General features: G+C 50.7%; 1 protein-coding gene across 1 annotated transcript in view; it reads right to left on the reverse strand.

Annotated features, from left to right (window-relative positions):
- The window catches only part of PLCG2 (phospholipase C gamma 2), a 169,759-nt gene that overhangs the window by 105,416 nt on the left and 48,439 nt on the right, over positions 1 to 15,904 (reverse strand). Inside the window, exon 3 of the mRNA XM_004468949.3 lies at positions 895 to 1,038. Coding sequence (XP_004469006.2) covers positions 895 to 1,038 — 144 coding nt within the window. The remainder of the gene's footprint in view (positions 1 to 894; positions 1,039 to 15,904) is intronic.

Below are 15,904 nucleotides of genomic sequence, written 5' to 3' on the forward strand. Positions count from 1 at the left end.
TGAAAAAGAAAGTCCCCTCCTCTGCAAAGCCTTCCCTGGCATCAGGCATCACACTCCATCCTCGGACCGCACACCATATTACACCGTATTGTGCACGGACGACAGCTCTTACAGCGGCTACGCGTCTCTCCCCCCCATAGATCGTGAGCCCCTCAAAGGCAGCAACTGTGTCTTCGTCACCTTTACACTCTGACACCTCTCTCCACCTAGCACAGGGCACATGCTGCAAGAGCCTTGACTGGAGAATGAGTGAGAATTCAATGTACGAGAGCTAAGGGACCGCAAGCTAAACGTCACCACCTCGCTCAACTTTCGCAGCCGCCGCACACAAGCCCTTACTTTTCATAGTAACTGCTTTCTCTCAGCAGCGATGATCGCATGACGCGTACTTCCTCATCACTAAATTCTCCGATGGGACCTGACGGTAGCTACAAGCTTCTGCCCCTCAGTAAGGTGCCTGAGTGTGTATACGTGTGTGCCTATCTGTGTGCGCACGTGTGTGTGCACGTGATGTGAGATTTCAGGGCAGTTCCTCCAGGGCAGTGCCAAGTTTGCTGTGCTGTGTCTGCTGGAGGAAGGCACGTGAACATTTTCCATCCAGCAGAGGCCGGTCTATAGATTTATTAAGCAAGCAGGCACCTAACATACTCTTCAAGCAGCTCGGCAAGGTGGATAGGATTGCTTTCCCCATTTACAGCCAGGGAAAGTAAAGTTCAGAGAGGTTAAGTAGCTGACCCAAAGGCACAGAGCCAGGCAGGGCTGGGATTCAAACCACGACACCCCAAGGGCACGTGAGGGGTCGGCAGGTGGGGTGTGAGCACTCTGCTTCCAGAGAGGTTCCCGGGAAGGAAACGGAGGCAGGAAGAGAGGGAAGCACAGGGAAGGCGCACCCACCTGCTAAGCTTAGTGTGCTGAGGACGAACTGGGTGCCGTACAGAATCGTGAAGCAGCAGTCTTCTTTCTGGCGGACGGTTTTTGCACGGTCAAAATCCTTGGAGCACTTCCCTGGGCGGATTTCCTTTATTTCCATGATGTCCACTAAAAGAAGATTGAAACCAGCCGATTAGAAGCCAGCACTCACCCCAGTCGAGGACGGGCCGCAGCCCCGCACCCCATAAACAGTTCTGGCTCCTTCGTCTCCCAGAAGGGGCCGCCGAGGCCATCTCTGCATCTGGCTCCCACTCCTTCTGGAAGGGGACAGGCCACGAGCCTGCCAGGTGTGTGCCACCTCCCCCTAGCTCTGGGGCTTTCCCCAACACCCGCCACCCCCCCCCCCCCCCGCCGACATTGCCACATTCTAGGCTAGGACAACAGGCCTTCTGTACTACAACTCAAGAGCTGAAAAGAGAGAACCTTCTACTGAAAACAGACAGAACTGGGGCCAAGCCGATCACCTGGGCAGGTGAAAGGTCCAGCCGCCACATAAAAGGTTAACTTTGACAATCTTCCCTTCAGTCTTAAAAGCTACAAGCGCTCTCTGGCTCAATGTGGGGGTGGGGGAGGCACTGAATAACTGTTTAAGAGAAAAGAGGCAGGACCCAGGGTGGGGAGGGGTCAGCGGGGTTCTGGAGACTGTTACTCCAGTCGCCCCCTGCCCGTGCATCCGGGCTGTGACCTGTCTGAACTAGCAGAATGTGGCGCGCATGACGCTGTGTCCGCCCAGGCCCAGCCCTCCAGAAGGCCCGGCAGCGTCCGTTTTTGCACTCTGGGGGTAAGAAGCCCGCCTGTCGGCCAGACCACCGTGGTGTGGGCGGCCTGGCCCAGCCACATGGAGAGTGACAGCCAGCGGCCCCATGGGACTGCGCCGTCGTGGAAGTGGATCCTCCAGCTCCAACGGGCTGTGCCAGTTGACACCATATGGAGCAGAAACAAGCTGCCCCAGCCTCCCAGCCCTGCCCCGACTGCAGAATTATGTGCAGACAAATAAAACAGAGTTTGTTTTAAACCCCTAAGTCCTGGGATAGGTTGTAATACACCAACAGGGAACAGAAACAAAGAGGAATCCGCCCTCCCAATAGTCCCTGCTGTCGCATGGCCTCCAGCCCCTGGGCAAAATACTGGGCCAGAATGGCCACCTGAGCCCAGCATGACCCCAGGGGATGCCCAGGGAATTATGGGCTGCACAAAGAGTAAAGCAGGAGGCCAGTTCCCCCCTCTCCTTTCTTCTGCCCAGTAAACAGGACCCATTCAGCTATGTGCGTTGGATGGAGCTGATCCACCCCTTTCCACCAAAGAGGGGGCCAAAGAGCCTAGGAAAGCCCGAGGCCACTCACCCCTGACACAGGGATTGGGTCAGGGTGGGCCCGAGCTGGGCCATCGCTATTTGCCTGGGCCGTGTTTGGCCAAACTTCTCCTGCTGCCACTGTTGCCAGGCTGGTGAACCGTGAGTCTGGGGGCAGCAGGAACCATCTCGCCTGCCACATAGAGAGACAGAGCCCGATACACAGTTGGAACCCTTGGGTCCAGTCGGGCTTGCAGCCACTTCTACTCTGCGGACGCACTAATTCCATGAGCCAATAAATTCTCTTTTTGGCTCAGGTAAGTTTGAAAAGAGTTTCTGTCACTTGCTACCAAAGAGTCCTGGCTCGTACAGCTAGGCACTTGCATTGAGCAGGGAAACAGAAAAGAAAGGCATTCCTGCACATGAGCGGGTGAGGATGAGCTCAGCTTTGCATCCAGAGGCGGCGGCATGAAGGGGCTTTGACCTGAAATCAAAGACGACGACAGACCCACTTCTAGACAGAAGAGCAAAGGAATGCCAGAGCCAGGGCTGAAACAGCAAGAAGGGCTCACGGCCACGTGCAGGCAGCCATGGGAAGCAGTGGGAAGAGTGCAGGGAGTTCAATCAGGAGAAAGGGAGGATGGCACCCAACTCAAGCTTTCTGCTTTCTTGCCACGGTTCAAGGTAGCTTGACCATACTTTGGGGAACAACAGGCAAGATGCAAGGTGAAAAGACTTTAAATACACTGTCCTTGATCCTGTTTGTGGTGACAGTTAGGCAAATCTATACCTCTCAAAAAATTCCATAGAACTACACACCCAATGCAAAACAAAACAAAACAGCACATGCATGTAAAAAATGGCAAAACCCAATTAAGCTGTATGAATGCCAACTTCCTGGTTTTGATGACTGAACTATGGTCATAGATGATGTTCTCGCTCTGGGAAGCTGGATGAATGGCTCACAGAAATGCTATCTTAGCTCTGCAACTTTTATGTAAACTTATTTCAAAATAAGATGTTTGAAAAGGTCCTTTGGCAAATATGGGTGAATTTATAATGGAAGGCCGGGTGGTGTTTCTAAACCTTTCAGAGAAAAAAACAACATGCATGTTTCCCTGTCTCCCTTCTTCACCCAACCTAGAAAGCTGGAAAATTTTTTTTATTTTTTAGTAGTTCTATGGAGGTTTTTAAATTTTAATTTCTCACTTAAAACACGTTCAAGTCTACAATTAAGTGGGCTTGGTTACAGTCAGCAGGTTGTGCTGACATCACCACCATCCATTACCAAAATGTTTCCATCACCCCAAACAGAAACCCTGCACCAATCGAGCATTAACTCCCCTTTCTCCTCCCCCCGCAACCTCTAATCGACTTTCCGTCTGTGGATTTGCCTATCCTAGATATTTCATCTAAGTGCAGTCATACAATATTTGTCCTTTTGAGTCTAGCTTATTTCACTCAACAAGGGATCTTCAAGGTTCATCCATGTTATTGCATATTTCAGAATTTCATTGCTTTTTACAGCTGAATGATATTCCATTGTGTGGATGGATATACCATACTGTATTTTGTTTCTCCATTCATCCATTGATGGACTCTTGGGCTGCTTCCACCTTTGGGTCACTGTAACGCCGCTATGAACACTGGTGTACGAATTATCTATTTGAGTCCCTGGTTACAATTCTTTTGGGAAAATACCTAGAAGTGAGATTGCCGTAAGTCTAAGTTTATCTCTTTTTCCACAGCAGCTGCACCATTTCCGCCAACAATGCATAAGGGAACCTATTTCTTCACATCCTTGCCAACACTCTTTATTTTCCACTTCTTTAATAATAGCCATCCTTGCGGGTGTGGAAATCATATCTCATTGATTTGCATTTCCCTAATGGCTAATGATACTAAGCATCTTTTCATGGGCTTATTAACCATTTGAATATCTTCCTTAAAGAAATGTCTACGCATGCCAATTGTTCCTTTTTTAACTGGGTTGTTTGTCTTTTTTTAAAGAAGCAATTTTATTGAGACATTCACATACCATATGTTTGTCTTTTTGTTGTTGAGTTGAAGAGTTCTTTATATATTCTGGACATTAAACCCTTATCAGATAAAGAAAGACTTTTCTGTGGCTCTTTCTTACCTCCTGTCTTTACCTTCACTTGCCAAATTCAACCCTCTGCCCCAAAGAAAAGAAAAGAAAAGAAAAAGAAAAACTCTCTGGGAAAAGGCCCTTTTCATATGCTAAAGAAACAACGCTAAAGAAATTTCTTGGGAGGAAATTAGTGTTTGATTTAACTGCTTTAGCAATTACCTAAAAACATTAACGGCGTTAAGACTTGTTCTCAAAAATTAGTCAGGCACCTACCCAGTCAACAGCCAGGCATGATTCTAGTGACTTTAAGCAAACATTCTTTTCTTTTTCTAGCTAGTCTAGCAATGATTATCTAACAATTCTCTAACAGTGAATCTTTGAATTGGCCTACTGTGGGGTTTTTTTCCTTGCAGCAAAGTTCTAATAAAAATCTGACACATGTAGATAATTAAAGATAAATTTTTCAGTTGACGTAACACCATCTTCAGGCAACCACCAAGTCTTGTTAACTCTGCTTTCTGACTTGCTCTTGAATCCCTCAACCTCAACCATCAAGTCTTAGCAATTCAACTTTCTAAATCTGCCAGCTGCTCTCTATTTCCACAGCCAGTCCCACAGTCCAAGCCGCTAGGCCGCTAGTCCCCAGGGCCGTCTTGCTGAAACACCCCCCGCCCAGGCCACTCCTGGGCTGCAAGCCTCCGAGCGGGGTCTCACTGCTGACAGGACTAAGAACCAAGGCTGTGGGTGCTCAGACCCACCCCCCCACCTGCCCAGGGCAGCCCTCCCTCCCCCCTTGAGTGGGTGACACCCCACCTCCTGCACCACAGAACACCAGCGTGGGCTGCTGGCTCTGCCAGCAATGCACAGAGCCTGGCCGGTTCCAGGTTCTCCCAGGCAGACAAGCCTCAATCCCCCTCGACCACTTCACGTGCCTTTGAGTCCCCCACCCAGCAGCTCCCTCCCAGGGCACTTACTACATGCAAGCACTGGCCTCTGCGGGTGAACAGCTCTCCTTCCTCTCACCTGGGAACTTTGTGCGGTAGGGATCACGGCCCTGCTCACCACTTTATCCCCACGCCTGGCTGGTACACAGTGGGACCCAACAAATGGTTGTTGACAGAAGCCAGGACAGGGACACAGACAGGGACAGACATGGAGATGGGCCAGAGGGGAAGAGGGATGGAGGGTAAGACAAAGACGCAGACACAAATGCAGACACCCAGACATGAACAGAGAGGGACGCACCACCCAGGCGAGATGCAAACGCACGCACTTACAGAGGAGACTCCGGGGAAAGGGCACACACAGACACCCTGACGGTGCCGGGAGCCCTGCGCACCCCTCCACGCTTTCCCTGCAGCGCAAATGAGCATCTCCTAGGAGCCGGGCCTGTCCCGGGAAAGGCCTGCGGGCGTCCACCTTCAGCCAGGGCCGCCCACCTCCATCATGTGAGCCTGAGCGCTTCGCTGGTTCTTCTCCCCGACAGGTACTGCCTTATCCCCACTCTTTAAGTGGTAACCACAAGCCAGCCTGCCAGATGTGCTCGAGCAAGAAGGCCTGCCAGATTCGCTCGAGCCAGACCTCCTCCCAGATGCGCTCAAGCCAGACCTCCTCCCAGATGCACTAGAGCCAGACCTCCTCCCAGATGCACTAGAGCCAGATTGCCTGCCAGGTGCGCTCGAGCCAGACCTCCTCCCAGATGCACTAGAGCCAGATTGCCTGCCAGATGCGCTCGAGCCAGACCTCCTCCCAGATGCACTAGAGCCAGACCTCCTCCCAGATGTGCTCGAGCCAGACCTCCTCCCAGATGCGCTCAAGCAAGGCTGCCTGCCAGATGCGCTTGAGCCAGACCGCCTGCCAGATGCGCTGGAGCCAGACCTCCTCCCAAATGTGCTCAAGCCAGACCGCCTCCCAGATGTGCTCGAGCCAGACCTCCTCCCAGATGTGCTCAATCCTGAGCCTCAGGGGTCTTGCTGGCCTCCTCCTTGAGGATAAAAATAAAGACTATAGGATTAAAATAGAGCTCCCACAAGCCCATAACTCGTGCCGTACACAGTGCTGATGCTTTTCCAGGTTGCCGGGCTCTCCTGCAGACACCCTCCCAGCAGCAGGGAGAGGGTGCACAGGCCCGGGGGGGGCACTGCCAGCATTCCCCACACCACCACAAGGCAGGGCAACGACTGTCCCTATTTTACAGATGAGGAAACCGAGGCATGAAGAGGCAAAATAACTGGAGAACGGTCACCAGCCAGCAAGAGCTGGAACCTGAACCCTTACATTTCCACCCAGAGCCAAGCCAGCAATGTGAGCAGCAGCGTAAGAGCAGGCAGCCCCTGTCCTGCCCACGCCCAACGCGCACACACAGCGCCGGCTCCCACCGCGTCAGAGCGCACGTAAACGACTTCTCCGCACGGGCTTCCTTGCGCATCTCGACATGGATCCGCCCAGGACTTCTCTTTCCACCCCGCAAGGCCCCTCATCTGCTCACCTATCACCTGCTCTCTGCCCCTCAAAGCCTGGGGACGACTGCCTCGTTCACAGCCGTGGCCTCACTGCCACCTATGTCAGCGCCAGGCTCGGAGCGGACCCGCGGGCACGGAACAAGCAGACGAGGTTCTCGGTTTGGGACCCCAGAAGCAGGCGCGGAGCCGAGGGCTGAGCACATGTCATCTGTCTGGGAGGGGACCCAGGACGCAGCAGGGGGGGGGGGAGGCAGGGACAGGAAAGAGCCAGTGGAGGGGCACCGCGCCTGGGTCACGGTCCACAGGACTGGGGAGGCGGTGCGAGGCACACCTTGGCACCGTCCCTGCCGCTGTGAGCGGCTGCCCCAGCGGCACGAGCCCTCCAGCCCTCAGGTCGGGGGTCACCGCGTTCAGCCAAGCCACCCTCAATATGATCAGGGCTGGTTTGTCGATCCTGCCACTCCTGTGCCACCCACAGAGATGCAGGGACAGGACCACGTGAGGGGAGGAAGTCCCCACATTCTCCCCGCTTCGGGCAGAACAGGGGTGAGCTCTGGACAAGTCCCAGTTATGAGAATATCTGCGCTGGGCTCCCCCAGAGGACAGCTGCCACGTGGAGACGGGATGATGTGTTGGAACCTCTGTACGCCCAAAAGTATCCGGATCAGAAGGTAGTTCTGGAATTAAAGATCTCAGTCCTGCCCCCGCAATATACCAGCTTCACTGAGATAAGAGTTCAGACTCCAGACAATCCACCAATTAAAGCACACCATTCAACAGCTTTTAATATATTCATAGATATGAGCAAACATCAACACAAAGAGAACCCCATACTTTAGCTCCCCATTTCCCCCCAACCTCCCCAGCCCTTGCCAACCCCTGATCTACTTTCTGTCTCTATAGATTTGCCTCTTCTGGGCATTTCTTATAAAGGAAATCCTACCAGATGAACTTCCGTGCCTGGCTGCCTTCCGCGGGGCACGAGGTCTTCCAGAGGCATCCACGTACCAGGACTCTGGGCCTTTTTATGCCCACATAATATTCCACTGCCTGGACAGACCACCTTTTGCTTATCCGTTCATCCACTGATGGGCATTTGGGCTGATTCTACCTTCCAGGGATTGGGAGTAGTGCTGGGAGGAACGTCTGGGAACGAGTTTTTCATGAGCACCTGTTTTCAATTCTCTGGGGCATCCACCTGGCATCCACCTGGGAGGGGAAGCCAGTCCTCTCTTGACCACACCTGCAAGGCTGCAAGCGCAAGGAGCTGCCTGACCATCAACCCAGGCCAGGGAGGGGACCCAGCGGTGGGAATGCCCCCTGCTGCCCGTGACCTCACGGCTCGGACCTCCCGTAATGAGAAGGGAGTGGGGGAGCCATCGCCAAGCCCTTCGGGGCCATCACCACCACTTCCCAGGTCCCTCTGGGGGAGCAGCGGGCAAGCTCCAGGGGCCAGCAGAGGGCCACCATGGGGGCGAGCGCCCCCCTTGATTACCAGGAGCCCCAAGAAGGCAGGAAGGAAGTCCCTCTCCACCGGCGGCGGTTTTCTCTTTGGTAATCAGCAAGGCCTGCAGAGCCTGTTGGGCATTTCTGTTGAAGGGCCCAGAACTCAGTCTTGTGCCATCCAGGGGCAGCCTGCTAAAGGACGGCTCCACCAAAGCAGGGGCGTGGGCCAGCGAGGAGGGGCGAGGCCTGCTGCTCTCAATGAGGTCAGTCCGGATCTAAAAGGGCTGCACTCTCCGGTGTTCACAGGAGCCCCCCGAGTCATGAGAAGCTTGGTGTAGGGGGTGCACTCTGGAGCCAACGACCTAGGCTCAAATCCCAGCTCTCCCAGTGTAACAGGTGGCTTCAGGCAATAACTTAACCCCCCCGTACTTCCATTTCTTAATGGGAGAAAATGGAAATAATAGTATTTACACAATGCTATTGAGTGAGCATGTGTGTGTCAGTTGAAATAGTACCAGGCAATTTTAACTAGCAAAGATGTAGTATCTTCTATATGCTTGTTAGCTATTAGCCTTTTAAATTACTAAGGTAACTGAACACTGCCTGGACACACAGAAGGCAGGAGAAATGACACAGACCCTTCATGTATCTGTTGTGAAAATGGAGGCAGATTCATAGGTGCTAACGTGGAAAAACTCCTTGACAGCTCCAGGAGACCGGGTGTACACTGCCCATGTGTGCACACATACATGTCCACGTGTGCACGCACATACCATACACAGGTGACCTGTGCTATCCAAACGCTAACTGAGGACCCTCTACCATCACCTGCAAAATGCACCATTGAGATCCAAAACCTGTTAAAGGACTTCCTGTAAGCACCAGTGAAAATATTTAAGCTGTGCATCCATCTGCAGTAAGAGAGGAGCATGCCCAGAACTCTCCATGTTAAAAATTGCTGTCCATCATTCCTAGAGTCTTACACCCACCCTGTGGAATGCTTTTTGAGTCCTAGTGTCTGTTTCTGATAAGCAACCAACCAGGGTCCAATTTAGATGACATCTTTTGTATCTTTTAGCATTTGTATTTTTTGTCTTGTCCTTGTTATTTCCACTACAGTACAAGGTAGCTGGAAGACAGAAGAAAATCATAATTCCGAGCCAATACCATATAGGATACTACAGACTAGTCACAAATGTGCCCAAAAATGAGTTCATGAAAGTATCAAACAATTAGGTACTTGATGCTATTAATACGTGATATGAATGCAGAAGCACGGAACAGATTCTTTCACGGTGTGGAGGAGGGCTAAGCAAGACGAGGGAGACGGGCTGAGCTTTTGGTGGGTTGGCAATCCGTCAGCATCGGTACCCACATCATGTAACATAACACACTGCTGTCCAAGAAAAGCCACGCGGGTGTGCTCAGGAAGGCTAAGGGGAAAGGCCCGTATCTGTACAAGTACACAGGTGTGTACAGATGTGGGGAAAGTGTACCGGAAGACCCTAACAATGGGGGTGACCTGTAAGGAGGAGGGTGGGCCGGTCACGGCCAAGGGAATGCGGTCACCCAAACGCCCAGCTTTGTTTTAAAGCAGGTCAGAGCTCACACCTGGTGCCCGTGAGCTTCCTGCTTGAAGAAGCGAGAGAGCCCACGCCTGAAGCGAGGCCGCGTCTCCGCACAGCCTCCCTCTTGCCCAGCACCACCATGACCTTCCCTGGGTCCGGCCACCCCTCCCCGCGAGGCCCCTGGCGTCTCCTACCAGGGCCGGCTTCCCCAGCCCCGCCAACGCCTCCGCTGACGTCTGGCCGCCGCCTCCATGCCCCGCCAGCGCCCCCAGCCCCTCTGCCCACCGTCCCCATGAGCCTGTTCCTCAAACTGCTGCTTCCTTCCTGGGGGCCCCCCACTCTCGGCTCCGAGCCCTCCCCAAGCTGTCCTCCCCCCCAGGAAGCCCGCTCCTCCACTACCCAGCAGGGACGTGGCCTCCGCCCCAGTTCCCAAACACGAGTGGTGCAGATGGAGCCACAACAGGCTTAACAAAAGAGCTTCACGGAAGGCGGAGGGGGAGGTCAAGGGGATGAAGAGAGAGCGCTGGACACCTCCCCCCATGCCCACCCTCCTCTCCTTCCTTCAGGCGCTCGCCCACCAGGTAGTAACGGGGCCCCGGTGAGGCAGGGAGCCCCCGTGCCCGCCCTGGGACAGCTCGGAGCCTGGAGTGGAAGGCAGAGCCCGTCCGGAGCAGCAGGGGGCAGGGGGCTACAGAGCGACCCACCACTCGCTAAGGCCGCCAGGAACTGCAGCGGCGTCTACACTGGGCCAACTCCCCAGCGAGGAGAGGAAAGGCCGAGCGTCGAGGGCTGGAGTTCACCTGGCGAAGAGCAGCAGAGGCCTGCGAGGGAGGCCCGGATGACACGGGCCTAGGCCCAGCCCCGCTCCGCTTCCCCAAGGGGCTCACCCCCTCCTGGCTCGGTCCCTCCACGCACCGCGACTACAGGCTCTCCATCGCCGAGTGGCGAAATCACCCCCAAGAACATACAACAAACTTACAGAAACCTGCTTTCTGGACTGTGTTAAAGACCTCACGACAAGAGACGTAACGCCAGAAGAGCCGACCTGCTCAGAACATCGCTTACAGAAATATTTAAAATCGACACAAAGAACCTCCATGAGATTTCGGGGATACCATAGGTAGCAGAATGAAGCAGGAGCCCTGGGCCGACCACGAGAGACAGGTCCTGCTGGACTTGCAAGGAAAGTTTGCACTGGAAATGAGGATTCACTTAATAGAATCCCATGAAAGCAGCGGCCACCGTGTTAAACCACCTGTCATGGCATTTGAAAGCCACTGGAGAAACAAAATCACCATTTACAAAGAATCCTCCAGATAGAAGGTCCTATTGTTCAGTGAAAATAATAAGCTACGAAATGTGCTGAAGCTTTAAGATTCAGCAGCTTGATCACTTGAGAGAAAAATAAACCAGTTTCTTCAATTGTGGCTGTTAATTTTAAAGCAAAATATGTGTTCAGTCATATATGAGCTAGAAAAAATTTTATTACTGTAAGTAAAATAAATGAAAAAAAAAGACACACCCACGTGGCCCACGGGGGTCAAGGTCACAGGGGCTGTTAGGACAGATGCTCCTGCACACCTTCCTCCAGCGGCGCCGCCCCCACGGCGGTGGTTTCACACTAGGTAAGAAGAGCCAGGGGTGCATGCGATCTCAGCAGGGGACCCGGCTTTTGAGAGCAAGGGTGTGAGGTCCGCTCCCAGGCGCAGCAGCAGCCGGTCTCGGGGAAGAAAGCACTGAGATGCACAGCCGAGCGCGAGGCTCGACAAGGGCTTCCTGTGGTTCAACACGGGAGAGGAGAGGAGCCCGACTTGAGAAGAGTCCAGCAGACCCACGTTTAAAGCCACGTTTCCTGTCTGTGTAACTTCAGACGGGCGGCTTTTTTCTTGCTTAGCCTCCAGATTGTCATCTGTAAAATGGGGAAGTAATAGCCGTCTCATAAGCAAACAGAACTGTCAAGTGTAAGCCACTGCCCGAGTTTTAGATATTAAAAATCTCTTTAAAGCCTGGAGAGGAGAGTGGGGCTGCCAACTTCTTTGTTGAAAGGTGATTAAACAATACAATTGTTGAGACTTTGTTGTGTCTTTATGTAATCCAGATACCCTAAGATTCATCCAATTAAAGCATACTATTAATGGCTTGTAATACACTCACAAATACCAGCAACCGTCACCGTCAATTACAGAACATTTTCATCGCCACAAAGAAAAACCCCATATCCTTTAGCCCCCCGTTGCCCCCCATATGAAGAGACTTCCCCATATTGGAGAGCCAGGGATTTCTTGCTGTAACGTTTATATTCACACCGACATCCTGGATAGTTTTACGTAAGTGTTAAAGAGTGTCCAGTGATACGAAGGAAACTGGCTGGGGCCCGTCTCCTCTCCCAGGACTATGCTGTCCCCAGGGAAGGGGCAGGCGGCTCTCTGATGGATGGATCTAGAAGATGGAAGTGGGCACTCACCTCCCCCTCTGGTTCCACCCACCCCCCAGGGACCACTCAGACAAGGCCTGGCACTCAACAGTGCCAGCTACAGGGCGGGCAGGCCAGAGGTCAGGGGTCAGTTCTAAGCCCCCCTCTCCAGGCAACTCATCAAGCATCACTATTTGTCAGTCGTCCAAACTCAGGGGAGGAGAAGAAAAAAAGGTGCTTCATGGACTGGCCCACAAAAACCTCCAACACTGACCACCAAACAATCCTGAAAGTGTTCGTTGTTTTACGTTCCCTTAAACTGGGTCTTCTCCCTCCATCTGGAAACTGCGACCAGTTCAATGCTTGTGACATGAAAGATGACTTCAAAGGCAGCCACCCTTCGCTGTAAGGTAATTGCTAGGTATTGATTTTAATATGCATGGGGAAAAAATATGCACCCGGCAACTGTGCAATCAAGTTTCCTTTGTAAATAAATTTAAGTTAAAAGAAGTAACTCCATTTTAAAATATGTATTAATAAGCATAATACAGTGCAGGGGGTTTGCATATATGACAAAAATCACTAGCAGTAAAGGAAGGGCTCACTACCTTAGATGTGGCCAAATAAATTGTAATTTGCTTTGCTTGAAATATGCACTGTAAATCAAAACGACACAAGCAGATACCATTCATACCCACAAAGATGGCTAATATTTAAAACAAAAAAAAAAAGGGAAACAAGTGTCGGCAATGATGTGGAGAGAAACCGGAACCCTCATGCCTTGCTGGTGAGGTTGTAAAATGGCACAGCCACTGTAGAAAACAGTACCGCGGGTCCTCAAAAACTGAAACATAGAAATAACATATGACCCGGCAACCCCACTCCTACATATATACCCCAAAAGAACTGAAAGCAGGGATGCAGTGACTTGTCCACCAACGTTCATGGCAGCATTATTCACAATGGCCAAGAGGCGGAAGGAACTCAAGTGTCCCTCAAAAGATGAACAAAACATGGTCTGGGAAGCAGCTGTGGCTCAAGCGGTTGAGCACCTGCTTCCCACATGGGAGGTCCCAGGTTCGATCCCTGGTACCTCCTAAAAACAAAAACAACAACCAAACAAAAGAAAAAACCAACTGAAGTTAATGTGGCTTGGTGGTTGAGCTCTGACTTCCCATATGAGGTCCCGGGTTCAATCCCTGGCCCCGAACCTCAAAAAAAAAATTAAAAATAAAAACCGGTCTTATACATACAACAGACTATTATTCAGCCATTAAAAGGAACAAAGGTCTGATACACACTACAATAAGGATAAACCTTGAAATCATTATGTTGTGTGAAATAAGGCAGTCACAAAAGGAAGCTATTGTAGTACTTCACTTACATGAACTATCTAGAATAGGCAAATCATAGAGACAGAGAGTAGATTAGAAGAGTCCGGGTAATGGGGGAAGGGGGAGGGGGGACTGTTTAACATAGTTTCTGTCTGGGATAATGAAAATTTCTGGTAACGGATGGTGGTGAAAGTAGCACAACATTGAAAATGTAATGAATACCACGGAATTGTATACTTAAAATTTTTACATCTTATATGTTATCACAATAAAAATTGTTTTAATTACAAAGAAAGCCCACATTAATCAAAGACTCAAGCATTTTTTAAACACGGATTGACCAGTTTTTTGTTTTTATTTTTGGTGTTTTTAGGAGCCATATATGTTTCTGATACTATTTCTCAAACTTCAGTCATCTGATTACCAACTTTATGGAGTTTGGCATAACCGCATACTACTGATACTATTCACGTAATATTTTTATTTAAATCAATCCACTTTTTTCACTTGAATTGATATATTTTAAGAATGATTTTATAAGTCTTTGGTTAAAAAAAAAAACCATTACCACTCACCATTAATAATGTAATTATAAAATAATTATAAAATAAAGTCAATTGAAACAGGACAATATTAAATGCTACCTAAAAATGGTTGTCTGCCATGCCACAGGCAAACTGCTCAGTTTCGTTCTCTGTGTCATGAAGGGAGAGAAGCAACTGCTGGCAGGGAATACAATGGTTACTTCATGTGTCAGCTTGGCTAGGTTGCGGTGTCTGGTTCTTTGGTCAAATGTTGGCCTAGTTGTAACTGTAAGGTGATTTTGTGGGTTTAAACCACTGGCCAGTTGATTGCATCTATGGCTAACTGCATCTACAATCAACAAAGAAGACGGTCTTCAGCCATGAGAGAGGTCGCCTCATTCAATCAGCTGGAGAGCTAAAAGGGAGACCTGAGCATTCCACTGGTCAGAAAGAGAATTTCTGTCTCTGTTTCAGCCAGCCAGCATCCCCCAGGGAATTCCTCATCATCGTCACCGGGGCTCCCAGCTGTTTTTCTGGAGAACCCTGACGAATGCAAGGAGGGAAGTGAGTGAGCCACGCAGACCTCACGGATGGAGACAGCAGTTGGAGCAGGGGCTTCCTGGTGCACGGGGAGGGGTCTAGGGCTGGGTGTGGGGCATCATGGGAGTTCACACACACGTGCACACACACACACTTGAGCTGAACGCTCACCATCAGTGCACATTATCATAGGTATGTTTCCCATAGACATGTTACACCTTGATTAAAAAATATACGTCTTTCAAAAAAAGACGTTAAAATTTTAGAAATGGAGGTAAAGCAGGAAGGAAATGGAATCCCACAGAGGTTCCTGCAGTGATGGGACAATTCAGTATCTTGGTGGATATGTGAACCTGCACATGTGATACAACTGTCTAGAACCAAACACGCACACAATCGTGTGCATGTGCAAAAATAAGTACAAGCAAAACTGGGAAAATCTGAATAAGGTCAGTGGATTGTATCAATGTCAAATCCTGGAGACGACACTGAATTACAGTTTTGTAAAATGTGTGTATTAGGGGGAACTGGGCAAGTCCACATGGGATCTCTCTGTATTGTGTCTCACTATCTCAATAAAAATGTCAATTAAAAAATACACAGTAGGGACCGAATGTGGCTCAAGCAGTTGAGCATCCAGCTTCCACACATAAAAAAATGCACAGTAACAAGAAAGGAAAAGAAAAAAAGATGTTAGACAAACCAACAGTCTTCACCCAATCAGATGCACGGAGGAGGGAATGCATCCTCACCATTGATTCGATGCTCCTTGGGTGCTGTCTGCAAATCATGCTTTGCCATGGCCTACCCCCCGGGCACTGGAGAAGACCATTTCTTAGCCCCCTCCCACTTTGCTACTTCCTAATTCTATGAGCCAGCGCTGGACTCTGCCTTTGCCAGTGTCCACACTATTTCTAGGCAGGCCAGAAATAGATGCTCATGCAGCATGCTGATAAGCCAGTCACTGAAACCCAGAGGAAGTGGCCTGGAGGGCGCCCTTCACAGGGCCAGGCTGGGGGTAGCACAGCCCCCAAAGACAGATGGGAGCACAACTGCTGCGAATGTCCACGACGAGTTCAAGTGCACCCAGTGGCAGCAGGAGTGTAAACGTGGGTTCTCCTTCAAGCACAGACTTTCATTTAATTTCACCCTTCCCTGTCCTCCCTCTAATTAGTGGCACTGCACAAATAGATATCCTTTTCATTCTTTGAGTTGTAGGGTCTTTTTTTTTTTTTTTTTTTACAGGAAAAGAAAGGTTTTGAGGCTATAGCCAATTATCTTGGCTTTGACCAATTGGGATAGAG

This window comes from Dasypus novemcinctus, chromosome 18, assembly GCF_030445035.2.
Source record: "Dasypus novemcinctus isolate mDasNov1 chromosome 18, mDasNov1.1.hap2, whole genome shotgun sequence".
Classification (NCBI taxonomy): Eukaryota; Metazoa; Chordata; class Mammalia; order Cingulata; family Dasypodidae; genus Dasypus; species Dasypus novemcinctus.